The sequence below is a fragment of the Megalopta genalis genome, chromosome 3, assembly GCF_051020955.1.
Source record: "Megalopta genalis isolate 19385.01 chromosome 3, iyMegGena1_principal, whole genome shotgun sequence".
Taxonomy (NCBI): Eukaryota; Metazoa; Arthropoda; class Insecta; order Hymenoptera; family Halictidae; genus Megalopta; species Megalopta genalis.
Window position 1 is genome coordinate 22,641,843 of NC_135015.1, and position 15,838 is coordinate 22,657,680.

The 15,838-nt window shown below is 56.0% G+C and overlaps 1 protein-coding gene across 6 annotated transcripts in view; it reads right to left on the reverse strand.

Annotated features, from left to right (window-relative positions):
- LOC117221946 (uncharacterized) overlaps positions 1-15,838 on the reverse strand; it is a 173,143-nt gene continuing 157,305 nt past the window's right edge. For all 6 annotated transcript variants that reach the window (XM_076520366.1, XM_033473317.2, XM_033473314.2 and 3 more), the window contains 4 exons: positions 6,305-6,684; positions 2,943-6,035; positions 2,351-2,754; positions 1-1,844 (listed from right to left, as the gene is read on the reverse strand). In XM_076520366.1, coding sequence (XP_076376481.1) covers positions 1,281-1,844; positions 2,351-2,754; positions 2,943-6,035; positions 6,305-6,599 — 4,356 coding nt within the window. In that variant the 5' untranslated portion in view covers positions 6,600-6,684 and the 3' untranslated portion in view covers positions 1-1,280. The remainder of the gene's footprint in view (positions 1,845-2,350; positions 2,755-2,942; positions 6,036-6,304; positions 6,685-15,838) is intronic.

Genomic DNA, 15,838 nt, shown 5'->3' on the forward strand with positions numbered 1-15,838 from the left:
TTAAAAAAGGATTTGCATTTTTATTACAGTGACGTACGTATATATTACATGACACAGTGTGTGGTACATCTGAGATATCTCGCGATGCAATCGGACGACTCACACCTATCGAGCGTTTATTTTCCGTGGCGCGACGCGTCGAGCACACAGTTTATCGCCATTCTCTCATTCTCTCTCTCTCTCTCTCTCTCTCTCTCTCTCTCTCTCTCACCGAATCACGCGTCCACGCACACGCACAGAAACGCGCACGGAGTCGATGCCCTCTCCGACAACGAGATACCGGCATTAACCGACCCCTGCCCCCCTTTTCCAACGGCGGTATCGCCTGAACAGCAATTCGCTGGATATTACACAGCGCGGAATCTAATTTCGAATGTGTTCCTGATAACAGCCGCGGATAGATAGCCTATGGTACAGCGAAGAGCGCGCGATATTCGGCGCTCGCTTTTGACGGGTCGCGACAATAACGATCGTTTTGTCGAACGATTCTCTGCCCTCGAGAAACGCGCGTACCCACTCTCGAGAACGAGACGTCGCATCCCCGTGCCCGAATGTTTTGGCGAGTTTGCTCTCCCTACCGTCGAGAGACAAGCGGAATCGAATGATCCTATAAATTGAACTACGGTTCGCTAGATGAAGAGTCGTCGAAAAACGCTCGGCTGCCTCGTCCGACAGGCGGCCCCAGGACCCGTCCAAAAGATCTTGGTCGCGTCGCGTCGCGACGCGACGCAACGAGGTGTCCTGGCTGGCCCCTTTTGGCGATCGAAAGTTCGAGAACGCGCCGCATTGTCCGAGCGATTTTCCGAGCCATTTGGAAACTACGATGCGGCCTTCCGCGTGGTCGGCTCGAGCACGAGCGCGCGCCCACGCGATCGTAAATCGGATCGCGACGACATCCACGGTCTTTCTCCGTCCTCGATGACTTTGACCGACGAGCCGGCGGCCCGCCGTTGTAGTCGTCGTCGTCGTCGTCGTTGTTGTCGTCGTTGTCGTCGTACACCGACGACCGGCTAGGTAAGATTCGTAGAAAATCACATAGAAAATGCTCGATTTGTCCGCGGTCGTCGCACTCTCGCACTAGCACCACGATCCGCTCGAGTTGTTCGTTGCTAATCCCCACGGTTCTCTCGGGATCGGCTCGCGATCCCTGGGTTCCCATAGTCTCTGGGTCAAACTACCGAGTCGGGTGTGCTTCGCGTTTGCCGCTGGGCTCCGAGTTCTCCCCGGAGTCTCGCTCAAACGTTCGAAACCTCCACGAGTCGGCAGTTTTTCGCCTTGTCTCATACGTTCAGGTTCGCGTTCCCCATGCTGTTGACGAAGTTCGAGTTGTGCCCCTCTTGGCTGGCCTGTCTGCCGGCGTGGCCCGCCTCTCCGCTCTGTATGCTGAAATGCCTGTACGATATGTACTCGGGAGGGATCGGTTGCTCCCTCTTCACCGTCTCGCGCTGCTTCTTCACCTTCAGGTAGCCTAGGACGGACACCAGCAGCAGGAACACCACGAACCCCATGCAACAGCCCACTATCAGGCCGAGCCGCCTCGTCAGGAAGCTGCTCACGCTGCCCGCGTCCCCCATCGGGGCACCGTCGCTGCTGATCACCGCCTCGGGAGCTTCCAACGTCTTCACCTCGGTGCAACGGCTCGTCGACGTGTCCGCCATCTGCAGGTCCGAGACGGACTCGAAGCTCTCGTAATTGGAGAAGTTGTACTGATCCACCGTTTCCTCTTCCAGTTGCTGGCTCATCCAGTTGCCCAGCCCGAACACGCAGATCAGATAGCGGCTGTTCGCTGCCAGCTTCGACAGCTTCGTCGAGCGGCTCGATGGCTCGAGGATCCTTGCTCTGATCTGGAACACGCACAGGATGCAGGATGCAAGATACAGGACGCAGGATGCAGGATGCAGGATCCAGGATCCAGGATACAGGATGCGAGATACGGGCGCAACATCGATTACGCTCGATTCTCGTCGAATGGGGAAAAGGAAATTAGGAGGAATTCGTTTCGGAAGCGGCGAAATTCGTTTATCGTTCGTTCGCGCGATCGAGGATCGTGGTTCGGTCGAAGAAGAACCTATCGAGCGTAGAAACGAAAGAGACGAGAAACTTTTGACGATTCGAGCATAGGCAATATTTGGTTCGCGTTCAACGGCCGTTCAAAGAATTTCAAGATATTCAGGATTATTATCTGCTACGTATTATTTTCAACCGATCGAAATTCATCGGGGAGGAAAGAAATATCGATGAAGGGTGTGTGTGTGTGTGTGTGTGTTATCGGTGGTGAGTCTCGGAGATTGTTCCCGATGGTGGAGGACGGGTTTGCGAGTAAGTACGGAACGAGTACGAAGCAATGTACCTCCTCGATATTCTCGAAAGCATGGTAAGCCACCTGGTAGCCTCTAATACCGGAGTGATTCCTGCTCTGCCAGGAGACCAACACGGAGAACGGTTGGATGTCCTGGATCGCCAGCTTCAGGATGAGGGGCGCGGAGCAGAACGCGTGCGGGTCCAGGTCCAGGAACACCAGCCCCCGTAATTCCGGCGGCTGTTCGCACCTCAATAATCCGCTGTCCATGTCGTTCATTCGCAATCCTCCGCCTCCGCCACCGCCACCGCCGCCGCTGCCACCGCTGCCGCCGCCACCTCCTCCGCTGCCGCTTCCGCCTCGGTTCCGACCCACGCCGCCACCTACCAGCTTCTGGTGATCGCGCAGCCACTCCCATAGCTCCTGGGACTCGCAATCGCAGTGCAGCGGATTCTCTGCCGGGGAAAATCGCGTGAAATTCCGCTCAATTATAAAATAAGCTCTCGACCGCGTGTAGAAACGAGCGGCGAAACGTTGCTCTAGAAAATGCCTAGGCGAGAAACGAGGACGCCGATTCGAAAAAGGAGCGAATATAGAGAAAGGAACACCGCCGTGTGCGTGTTTTCGTGCAACTTGTTCTCACCTTCGGCCCTGAGGCTCCTAATCTGCGTCTCGAGCGGTCGGAACGCGTTCAGCGGCAAGTTGGCCAAGTAGTTCCTGCTCAGATCCAGGATCCGTAGTTTCTTCAGCGGCTTGAAAGCGTCGGGCGAGATCGAAGATATCCAGTTGCCGTACAGATGAAGTTCGGCCAAGTTCTCGAGATGCTGGAACGTGCTCTTCCCGACGCCGCTGATCCGATTGTACGATAGATCGAGCACCTGCATAGCCTTCAGATCCGGCGGGAAGTCCTCGAGCTCTTTCAACTTATTGCGCGTTAGATTGAGCAGCCGTAGGTGTTCGAGACCCTTGAGCCTCTCTTGCGGGAGCAGCTCGAGCTCGTTGGCGCCGAGATCCAGGGTGAGGAGCTCGACCAGGCTGCGGAAAGCGCCCGGCGAGACTCTGGAGATCGCGTTGTTGCCCATGAAGAGATGCATGAGCGCGGGGAACGCCTCGAAGTCCTGGCTGGTGACGATGGTCAGGTTCGTGCCCGAGATGTGGATCTCCTGGAGCGCCGGGTACCTCGCCTCCGAGCTGATCTCGTGGATTCGAATCAGAGGATTCGCGGTGACGTTCAGCCAGGCCAAGCCGGGAATGTTCTGAGCGGAGAGAGCGACGGCAGGGATCTGATGGAACTTGTTGGCGGCGAGCTCGAGTTTGCGCAACAGGGTCGACCTTGCGAAGAAGTTGGCAGGAAGCGCCGTCAGCTGATTGTGGCTGAGATCCACGGAGATCAACCGGGACAAGTTGACCCCGGCGAATCCGGACAACGCCACGACGTAGTTGCCGCGCAGATCCAGCTCCCTCAAGCTGGCCAGACCGTTCAGCCGCGACACGTCCACGTTCAGGATCGCGTTGCCGGCCAGCGAGAGAAACTCGACGGTGGTGGCGTTCGCGAACGCGTCGTACGGTATCTCCTGGAACCGATTCCCGTCGAGCTTCACCTCTTTCAGCGAGTCGAGCCCGAGGAAGAGCGCGCCGGGCAACAGCCGCAAAAGATTGTTGCCGAGCAACAGCTTGGCCAGATTCTTGTTCTTCGAGAACATGTCCGGCGGCACTCTGTACAGCTGGACCGAGTCCATGGCCAGGTGTTGAAGCGAGGGCAGCCCGTCCAGAGAGTTGCCGTTGATCTGGCTAAAGTTGTTGAACGATATCCTGAGCACCCGGAGGCCGGGGATGTCCAGGCGATCCAACGCGGTGGCCGTCAGACGATTTTGCTCGAGATTCAGCTCGTAGAGATTGTTCAGGCCGCGAAACGCTCCGTTCTCGATCACGCCGACGGTGCAGTTCTTCAGGTTGAGCGTCCTTATCGGCAGCCCCTCCTGAAAGATCTTGTCGTGTAGAACGTTCAGACGATTGTTCGCCAGATCGAGGACGCGGAGACGCTTGAGCGCGGTCAGAGCGTACGGATCGAGGCGTCGTAGCCCGTTGTCCTGAAGGTAGAGCTCCTCGAGCTCGTGCAGCTCGGAGAAGGTTCTGGCGGTGATGTGGCCGAGCCTGTTCATGCTGAGCTCGAGGTACTTGAGCGCCTGCATCGGCTGGAACGCGGTGTCCTCGATCCGCGAGATCGAGTTGTTGGTCAGGTAGAGTCGTTCGACGAGAAGCAGATCCCGGAACAACGGCGCCTGCAGCCGGGTCAGCCGGTTGTGGCCCAGCCACATGATCCTGACGGAGGCCTGGCCTCTCAGCGAGTCGTTGTGCAGCACGCCCAGCCCGTTGTTGTCGAGCTGAATCGAGACCAACGAGCTGCCGCCGTTCCCGTTCTGTCCGACGTCGTTCGACACCTGGAACACGTCTCCCAGCACCGCCAGAAGATTGCCCTGCAGATTCACGTGCTGCAGGCTGTGCAGGGATCTGAGGGCGCCCGTCTCCATGTCGGTGATCGCGTTGTTCTGCAGATGCAGCTCGAGCAGGGACGGCAACGGAGCGAACACGCCGCGCTTCACCTCCGTGATCTGGTTGTCCTGCAGCCGCAGCTCCCTCAACGACTTGGCTTTCGCGAACGTGTCGACCTCCAGCTCCCTGATGTTGTTCCCGTCCAGGAACAAGGTCGACAGGTTCTCGCACGGCTCGAGAAAGTCCTTCGGCACGTTCTCGATGTAGTTGCCGCTCAGATGGAGCTGCGCCAATTGGCTCAACGTCGCCAGACCTCTCGCGTCGATCCGTCGGATCGCGTTCTGTTGCAGGTAAACCACCGACAGGCTGGTGCTGCCGGCGAACGTCTCCGCCGGGATCTCGAGGATGTTGTTCTCCGCCAGGAAGAGCTCTTTCAGTTCGGGCAGCTTCGAGAACACGCCGCGAATATAATGGATGTGGTTGTGACTGAGATCGATCGACCTGAGCCTCTGGTTCGCTCTGAATATCGAGACGTCCAGGGAGACGATCTTGTTGTGGCTGAGATCGATCGAGTCGAGATCGGTCAGGGATATGAACGCGTCCTTGTCGACGAACTCGACGGCGTTGTAATAGAGGGAGAGCACGGTCAGGGACGGACAACAGCGGAAGCAGTTCAGCGGGATCTTCTTGAAGTTGTTGCTGCTCAGATCGAGAAAGTTCAGGCCGTCCAGCCTCGAGTAGCCGTCTTCGGGAAGCTCGGACACTTCGTTCCAGGCGAGCCTCAGGGACGCGAGGTGCTCGAGCCGCCTCAGCGACGTCATCGGGAACACCCTGATCTTGTTCTCGGCCAGGTCCAGGCTCGTCAGAGTGTCCTCGAGGCCAGCGAACGCGTACTCCGATATCTTGACGATCTGATTGCCCTTCAGGTTCAGCTTGATCAAGGACAGCCCGTAGAAGCTGTAGCTGGGCAGCTCGTGCACCAGGTTCGCCTCCAGGTTCAACGCTTTCAACGAACTCAGGGTAGCCATGGCTTTTTGCGGGACGTGCGGCAGCCGTCCCGAGACCAGGCCCAGCGACTCCAGGCTCTTGCTGAGTCGCTTGAAAGCGTCCTCGCTGATTTCACGGATCGCCGAGTGCGAGATCTGCAAGTTCCTGATCTGGGAGCCGGGAGGGAACGCGGCCGCTCGCAGCTCCTCCACCTTTCTGTCCAGCTCGTACACGCTCAAGGTCTCCACCGTCGCTCCTGCAACAGCCACGTTTACATATTTCGATTCGATTCGATTCGATTCGATTCGATCCGATTTATTTCGCTTTTTATTCGACTTTCGAGGTTTCCGAGTGCGACGACAACGATGGTATAGGTAGCGGCATAATAGGTAGCGGCATAGGTAGCGGAAAGGACAAGAATAACCCGGCTGTAGGAAACGGAATCCGGCGCGGCGTTTTATCCTAATTTATTCGGTGGTAGCAGGCAGGCAGGCAGGCAGGCAGACAGGCAGCCCGGTTACGTACCTTCTCCCTCGGCGGCGTGTATCACGCCGGACAAAGCGCTCCTCAGGGACTCCTCCGTGGCCCCGGCGCATTCCAGGAACAGACCGTCCTCGAAATTGTAGCAGGGACAGCCGGGTATCGTGTCCGGGGGCGGGCACTTGGCGCTCCTGGCTTCCTGCGCCGCCATGCACGCCGCCAGCACCACCGAGTAGATGAAACGGAATCCGTCGCGGCTTCCGCGAGCTCCGTCGTGTCCGCCGCGCGCCTCCGACGAGCCGCGCCACTTGCGCCTCGTACGCGGCCACGTCGTCCACATGTTATTATTATCGCGCCGCTCCGTGCCTGGCCCGTCTCGATCCGCTCATCCTTTCCCTCGACCGCGCTTCGAGACGCTGCTTCGCCTGCGAACAATGCACACACCGATATATGGAGACTCTCTCTTTCTCTCTCTCCCCCTCTTTCTCGTTCGACTAATACTAAAAACACGTACACCCGCGCCTATGCAGCATTTTTCTATGCTTCCTCTTTTAAATCGTAAACGCAGTTAACGTCTCCTCGTCTCGCGGCTAGACGATTCTATTTCAGCGTAGTTTAGGGTCGGTCCGAGAGCGATCCGTCTTATTTTAGGTGCTGGCCAACTACAGCGTCGAGTTGCGGCGATGGGGAAGTTCGGTGGCCGTTAACGGCCAGCCGGGTTTGCCCAACCGGTGTTCCTCGTACAAGAAATGTTTTCATACCTTTTGCCGAGCGTGTTACGTTCTCCCGGGGCCTCGCAGCGTTAAACATTGCGCAGCGGGATCGGTATAGGTACAGGGACGGTTGATGCGGCGCGGCGCGTTCAAACTTCAAGAGTTCGATATTAACTGGTGCACCGGTGGACGAAACCGGGAACCGACCCTAGTGTATCTTGGCCTCTGACCATGTTCGCTGCCCACCAAACTTCCACGCGAATTTCCCGTTGGTCCTCGGTGAAATTCTTCGAGCTCGCTTCCGATCGCGCAGTCAGGTGTTTGCACAACTCGGAACGCGTATTTCCAAGGCGAGTGGAACACACCGGTCGAGACGTTTCCGAATTTTGTATCCAGAAACTCGTCGACGGTATACGCGCGAAACCTTTTCGGACGTACGATTGCATCCCGGGGCTACGAGTAAACCATTTTGTCGCGTATATTGCAGCTATTCGTTTACGGTAGAAAAGAGTTTTTAATTCGAGCTCGCGCTACCTTTGCCGGATCGAAGACGATCGCGCGAACTTTTGCCGCGTCGTAACGGAGCGAGTTTTAGCGTTCGGTGCATCGTTGTGAAAACGACTACCGAAGTTCGTCGCGGTAGTTTAATCGTTGGCGCAGCTTATCCGGATAATGGATTGCCCGAAGCGTGTCCGATGACTACGTAAACGCGCGCGAGCGACTCGGGGGGGGGGGGGCGTCTCGAGAATGGGAGCGACGGTTTCGTTGACAATGGGGTCGTCGATTGTGTAACAGCCAGTAATGGCGTCGAGATACTTGGCCCGTTGAATCCGGCGCAGGCACACCTGCCGTACAACGAACGGTTACGTTCTACTTAATTATGCACGGGACCGATGCGCGACGCGCATCCCATCGTTCGATCCGTGCTCGAACGATGAAATCTAGATTTTTTTTTTCTAGAAACGACGGGGTTTTCTCGTCGAAAATTCGGACGATAATTTCGTCGCGGAACCCTTTCGAGATAGCCTGTCCCCGATCCCGGACCGGTCTAGACCGCTCAGGGGTCTGCGCGTTCGAGCAGCCAGGATGATAAGAAAGGAACCTCGGAGTTCTTCTAGCTGCTCGACCATAAACCTTGCAATCTCTCGAGCGGTATTCTATTCTAAAGCACTCTGTACGTAAAATAAGGTTTTTACGCTAGCAGAATTCTGCCGGCTCGACTCGGCGCGGCACGTACGTTCTGCACGGTAAACGGAGAATAAAACCGGTTTTATCGGTTAATCAGCATCTAATCCGTTCCTGGGAACACCCTCGCGTTACAGAATTACGCACGAAAAAGTTCGCGTGCGTTTTTATCGGCTTATCGCGCATTAACATTTTCTTGGAATATTTCTTCGCGCACACCGACGCGACGCGACGCGACGCGAGCCCTCCGCGTACGCGTGGACACGCGTGCGCGCAGCCGTGCGTCGTCGTTTCGCCGGGAAAAGATTATCGAACGAAACGGAGACTTCGAATCGCGAACGAAACCGAAAGCATCGAGCGACGATCGAATCGTGTTAATATTTTAACATCGTCGCGAAACGAAACCTCGGTTTCCGGATCGATAACGCGAGTCCACGATCGTGCACGGTGTCGGTTCGAAAATCGTCCATTGCCGGTCGCGAAATATTTATTCGCATTCGATCGTTTCCGTTCCGAACGAATCGCGCCGATCTAATTTCTTTCTCGTCGCGGACACGCGAGCCCCTCGATACGCGCGATCGTGGTTAGAAGACGAGAGAGAAAAGCATCCGATGATAAACGGGCCATCGAGGCGCGTCCGTGGCTTCGAATCGTTTCTATATCCTTGTCGAACGAGAATTCCAATTTCGAACGCGGTTGGTTCGAATAGGAGTTTCATGCTCGAATTAAACGGCTTAGACGGTATAATATCGATAAAGATTTCATTTACGGAAACGCGGCGATCAAATTTTAAGGAGTCACGGTCATTATCGAAGAAGAAGGATGGAACGAATTCGAATTTCGAATATCAACGTTAGTTGCACAAATAAGTTTGCGACGCGAACGGAGCTCGAGTGCCGTAAAATACAATTACGCTCGAAGAATCTGCAAAATCGCGATACATTTGTCTACAGCGAGGCGAGGCGAGGCGAAGCGAACCGAGCCTCGAAAAACGCGGATAAATAACTTGAAAGTTGCGCGGCATCCGGTTGATGCACAACCTTTGCGGAAAAAACAAGTCCAGCTTCCCTAAAGGAAAACGGACGTACCGGGCAAAAAACGGCCGGCGCGTCCGGCAAAACGAACGACGCCGAACACAGAGACGAGTTCTTAACTGCGAATGCAGCTAACGCTGCGAATGGCGCGCATTACCGCGACGGGTCCCGCGCTAAAAATCATATTAATACGGCAAGCCGTGCGACGCGTAATCAGGCTTACGTCCGGGCGCACGCGACTGGCAATGATTAAAAACTTGCATTACACGCGTGCATTAATTAAAAGCGCGGGGACCGTAGGAACGCCGGTGGAATCATTGATTTTTCCACTTGGCAGTCGACTGTGACCCGAGGCGAACCCGAGGCGAACCCGAGGCGAACCCGAGGCGAACCCGAGGCGAACGCGAGGCGTCCGGCGACCGGCAACCCCCTGACAAAGTTGGAACCTTTGCTCGAGACGAGGGAACTGCCTGCCGACCTGGAACGCGTGTCCCGTCGACCATATTTTTCCCAAACTAACGACTCGTCCTTCGTCCGACATCGGCCGAGCCCCGAAGATTTACCCGGGACGCTAAATTACGACCGGATGATCTTCTCGGGATCACGACCCGCCGACGGCCGACGGCCGACGCCCGCTCTCTGGAAATATCAAGTGCGCCGGACAAAGCCTCCCGCGGGCTTAAACTTTCATCCGACCATCGTTGAATCGCGCGCGCTCTCATTTTTCTCTTTAAAGATCGCGGATGGACATATTTTATACCTCCGCGCTGCAAGGTTATGTCTAACGCCGAAAGCGTTCTCGGTAAATAAGCCATTCTTCGCGTAGAATTCGATTTCCGAAGCACTCGATAAACGATATCGCGTGCCCGGAATCCGAGCTGGTCGAAGAAAACGCGGCTCGTCCGGCACGCGAGCAATGTCTGGAAGAGGATCGACTTTCGTCGTCGAATTAATCCGGCGAGGCAGCCTCGAGACGACCGTGTTGTTATTACATTCCCTGTTCTGCCGGGCCATTAACGTTCCCGGAAGCGCGGAGGTGTCGCGCGGACGCCTCGAAGATAGAAACGCAGCCGTCCCTGGGGACGAGAATGCGTCGCGGTAGGATCGGAGCCGAAATATGGCGAGGTTTAATAAAGGACACTGGGTTTCCACGACGGGAACGCAGGCACACGGCTGCGTCGACGAAGACACTCGGCGGCGCGTTTAATTAAGCGTCGCTGCGACGCTTAATCTCCGAACTGCATCCGGCCGCCGCGTCCTCGAAGCGCGCGGACGAAATTGAATATTTTCCTTGGCTCGTTCGCCCGACTCTGGATGCGCCTGCTTATCTTCGCCGAAGCTCGAAAGAATCCGCGCGCTTCTGAACAAAATATTTCGTCGCTTCTAAATTTTGGAAAAATTTCTCCCGCTCCGCGAGAACCAATCTCTACGGGCTACGGGACCGCGAAGGGAATAGCTGCGCGGATGCCCTGCTACCGTTCCTAAGGCGAGATTAAATGGTTCTTGGACTCGGGAACGATTTCCCCGGCTCCGCTGGACGCGTTTCAGCTGCTTTACAAAGTTCTTTGGATCTGCTGGAAGAGAGAGAGAGAAAGGTTGTATCGGTGGTCTTGTGCGATTTTCAAAGCGCCCGTGTCTCTCTTCTCTTCGTTCGGTTCGAAAACGAGTTTTCTTCGATAAGAGAAACGCGTCGGCTTTTGTCCGAGGCACTTTTGTCACGAAATTTTGGCTGGGTTTACTTTGCGAAACGGGGAGTCGCGCGTACAGGTGGTACAGCGAATCCGGTACGGTTATCCGTGATCGAAGATGGCAATTCTTGGTCTCGGGAGCGATTTCGGTTTTCGCGTTTGGTAAAACAGAGAAGAAGGGAGGGGGGTCCGCTTCGAGTCGACGACGCGACGGTCGAAGCAAAAATAACAACGTACCGAGTAGAACGAGTCGATCGTTGGTCGGACAATGGCGGTACTCTCCCGATTTCTATATAGAATCGTAAACGTACTCGAGCAGAAAATGTCCGTGCATCGTACCGAGAGCGTAGGAAACCGACCACCACCGCCCGACAGACAATTCCAGATTACCCGTATCGCTGTACGTCGAGCACGTCCGCTGCTTCGTCGTTTCTACCGGTCCGATGCCGTAGATCGATCCGCGTTTTCCCCGATATCCGAACCGCGCGAGAACAGCGCGGAGAACGGCGCAAATAATAACGATAATTGTTCCGTTCGCGAGTTATTCTTTTCCCTCGTATCGAGAAAAGGGTATCGTCTAGAGTCTAAAGAGAACAATGGGAGGAGGGATGGCGAAACCGGGTCACCGACCATTTTAAAAACCGTCGGTTTTAATATATCGCGTGGTTCGCCGGGGCCGATAGGCCGATATATCTCTCCGTCTCGCCATGAATATTGTCCTCGAGGCGGAACCTATCGATCCTGCCGTCGAACGTAAACGGAATAAAGCGGGAATTTTTCGGCGAGCCCGGCGCACGGCCGAGAGCGTCGCCGCGCCGGGAGAGAAAACGCGGAAGAGAACGTCGCCCCGAGAAGAAAGGCTCGCTACTCCTCGATTAAAACGAGAAGGAGCCTGCGAGCTTAAATTCTCGAGAGCGAGGATACGATGTGTATATTATAAAAAAAAAAGGCGCGTTCGATCGGCCCGGGCCGTTGGTCACTCGTCGTTGATTCGAACGCGAAGGGGATCGCGTCGGCGCGGCACAGCATGGCATGGCATGGCATGGCATGGCATGGAGAACGGGAATCGAGGCGTAAACTGCAATTTCTATTTCGATCGCGAGCTCCGAAGAACCGAAGTGCACTCGAGCTTCCATTACCCGAGTTTCCGAAAGCGGAATTGACTTCGCGCCGCACAGCCGCGTCGGCCCAAGTTCCCTCGAACCGATCTGAATTAGGAAACGGGGAAAGAGCTTCTACTTTCACGGCGGGCCAGACTTCGTTATCGAAACTCCCATCGATCGGCCCTCGGCCCGCGGTGACGACGTTCCGAGCGTCGCCGGCGTATACGCGTACAACCTTTCATCGGCCGGGCAAACTCCCCCTCCGCCCCGATAAGCTAAAGGATTTTCGGATCGAACGACTAATTTCCGGCGCCCGTACAAATTCTCTGCGCGACCTGTTTCCGCAGCCTATGCATCGCCCTCTCCCCGCGTACACCGTCGAAACTCACCCAGTTTCGACTCTGCTATCCGATTTCGGGAGAGAGCTTTATCCCCCCGTCGAAACGCCTCGCCCCGCCGCGTCGCTCCCCGCGATACGCGCTCGTCTTTGCTACTTCGGCGTCTCGGTGCGTCGAGTGGCCTGCAAACTTCTCGATTACTTCTCGATGCTCGGTGAACTAGTTTCAGGAACGCCGAGGTTTATCAAGGGCCTGCGCCGAGCAGCGACCGCGTTGCCACGCGATCGAGATAATTCTGGTGCTCGTCGCGTCGGCTGCGAATCCAACGCGTTCGTATTCTCCGGTCGGCATTCTCTCGGCCGTTGCGCCATCAAATAGCTATTTAAAAAGATAGAATTTTCCGAAGACTCCGCGGTGGGTCCTTCCTCGATCGAACCCCGGACGAACGCTTGCTTCTCGATTATGGAGCGTGCCTGGATAAGTGGGATCCGTGGAATCGCGGGATCGATACCTGGACGGCGAAGCGGCGAACGGCGAAACGGCGAAACGGCGAAACGGAGCGCGCGGTGGCTGGCTGAAAACCGTCGGGGAGCACGGAGCGCCACGGTCCGGGACATTTCGGTCCATTAAGGCCGCAGGAAAATTGAATTCCGACGCGCGACGCTCGCGAGCTCGGATTAAATCGTTGCGGTGCACGAGCGAAACCGCGTTCGCTAATCAAGCGTGCCGCGTTGAATTTAAAACCGCGTCTCTTCGCTCTCGACGACATCTTCGACCTTTTGTCCGTCCCTCCTGTTCTCTCCCATTCTCTCCCGTTCTCTTCCGTTCACTCCTGCAAACCCCCGCAAACCCCGCGAACCCCGCGACCCCCACACCCCGGTTCCCGCGAAGAAAGAACCGACAATTAACTTTGCTCGCGGGGAAGCTTTCGGGCTTCCGGTGCGCCCGGCGCGCTCGGCGCGCCCGGAGAGTAATCGTCGCCGCGTGGTCGGAATACTTGGAATTTTCTTCGCACCGGAGCCCGATGATTTATTATTCCATTTGCTCGGCGCTTCCTCGATCTCTCGGCTCACAGATTTCCCTCCGTTTCCGTAATCTTTAACCTTTCGCGCGTTCCGCAATTTTTTAATATTTCATTTCGAATTTTTGTTCGCCGTGCTCCGCGCCGTTCGTCGACTCGTCGCGCGCCATCGCGTGAAAGATCGCGCAACGCGGTTAATATCGAAAACGAGCAACGCCGTTTACTCGGGCTCCCGACATCTTCTACGAGGTATCTCGATCGGTCGAAGCCAACGTTACGTAACGCCTGGCTACGAAACGTCGATCGAAAATCGCTTCGACTTATTGGCAGCGAGGCTAAATTAAAATGGCCCCGGGCGCGGAAGGTTAACTCTTTCGCATTCGCTGACGCCGTTCCGCGTCGTTCGATATTTATACCGAGTTATACCCGTTTTATATTTACCGGGACTTTATCCCGTGGATTTACGATCAGCGGTCCGCGAGAGATTCGGCGCGTTTATAGGATTTTTGATCTTTCGAAGCTCGCCACGATGGTTTTACTTTACGAAAGCAGATTTTTCGTTTCGCGGGCTCGTTTTCGATACCGATCTTCGTAAACTGGCCCAGAGAAATGCACAGCTGTACGTAAAGATACAACGTACGAGTACGATAACTATGGCGAAGCGACGTACGAATATTTGGAAAGAGAATTATTATTACCGCGACGATACTGCTACGATAAATGTATCTCGAAATAAATGGAAACTCTGGGCAGTCGCGCGCCTCGTATATCGTTGCGTCTATTCCTCGAGGCAACTAACCCGATAAGAATGTGTTTCCTTGAAAAGATTTCGACGCCGTAACGGAGCCATGAAATATTGGAGCGGGGTAGGCGAGCCATTCGGCGCGTCGATAATTCACTGGGTCGAATTTCGGGCGTCGCGAAGACCCGATTGTCGGTTGCCCTTACCCCTGGGAGACGGTCGGTTCCAGGAGTTTCTAATTCCCGTTGCGCGTGGGACGCGGCGAATTCTCGGTGCTCGTTGCTCGCTGCTCGCTGCTCACCGCTCAACCCTCGGGGCATCCAATTTCGAAATAATTCAGCAGTCCATAAAACCAGCCGGCCGGGGCCGGGGCCGGAGCCGGAGCCGGAGCCGGAGCCGAAGCCGGGACCGGTGCCGACTCGCGTGCAACCTAAACCCGAAACAAACGGTCCGCCGTTTAATTACGCCATACATTTCCTCTCTCTCTCTCTCTCTCTCTTCGCTCGGCGCGGCGACCTGGCCAGGCCCCCGGAACCCTTTCGCGGGTCCCTGAACGAGCAAACGAAAACGTCGCGTCTCGTCTCGTCGCCGCGTATTTTCCACGGATACGGCCAGATACTCCTACGCGCGTACCGCACCGTTCCGTGGGTGCGCGCGGCAAGGTTGGAAGGAGAAGGTCTTAACGAGCCACCGAGTGGCTCGCAGTTGTTCACCTATTTAAATAAGACCGAGAATGGTAATGAGAGAATGCAAATTGCGCGGCACGACCGGGCCAGCTTTTCCTGCACGCGTCGGGGAATAATAAAAGGGAGGACCGGTCTGCTCGGGGGTTCCCGCGTTCATCGAGTTGCCGCGCTTTCTCCGAGCCGCCGAACCGGAACCTGGAATGAAATTTCGATGGGCTCTCGTTCGGGACAACGGTGCGGTCGAAGAAGGCGAGACAAATTCGTCGACGGCGTTCGAACGGAAAAAGCCAATATCGTGGCCGCGTTACGCGCGGATAGCCCCGTTAGCGGCGACGAGACGCGTTTCCCGGACGAGAATCCTTCGAACCCGGTCGAGACGAGAAGCCGCTTCCGCGAACGGCGACGCGAGCCTCGACGGGGGTTATACCGGCTGGCCGATTATTAAAAGTTAAACCGTTCTCGAGGAGCTAACTCGACGAGCGCGCGGGGTTGTCTTCTCTGTTCGGGTTGGGTCGGGATGGCTGAAAAACGAGGAGAGGGGCAGAGGCTATAACCTCCTTAACCTCTTTGCATAAAATTAAAGCTAATCATATTCATTTCCGGAGTACAGTTCCTCGAAAATCCTCGAAACGCCCGGGAACGTTACGACTTGGAATTTATAACGACGACGATGAAAATTTGTAGCACGAGTTTCGGGGAGAGGGGTGGGGGGGCTGGCGTTTCTTGTTGGAACTCGATCCCCGAGCGACCACCCTGCCGCGCCGCGCCGCGCCGCGCCGACGATAATTAGGTCGGCGAGTCGGACCCCGATGTTCGCGGACCGTTCGCGATTTTTCCCGAATACGGTATCCTCGTTCCGTTCTTCGTCGGCGTTCGCGATCAAGATTTTTTCCGTGCACCGTGTAACGGCTTGGCATCGACGAACAACGAAACAACGTACCCTCGGCTTCGGAGTTCGGAATCGGCGCGAGAGGGAGAAGGAGAGAAAGAGAGGAAGAGAGCCGGCTAATTAACGCGTTAGATATTCCGCGAGCGTGCGGCGCGCGAGCGGAACGCTTTCAAATAAATT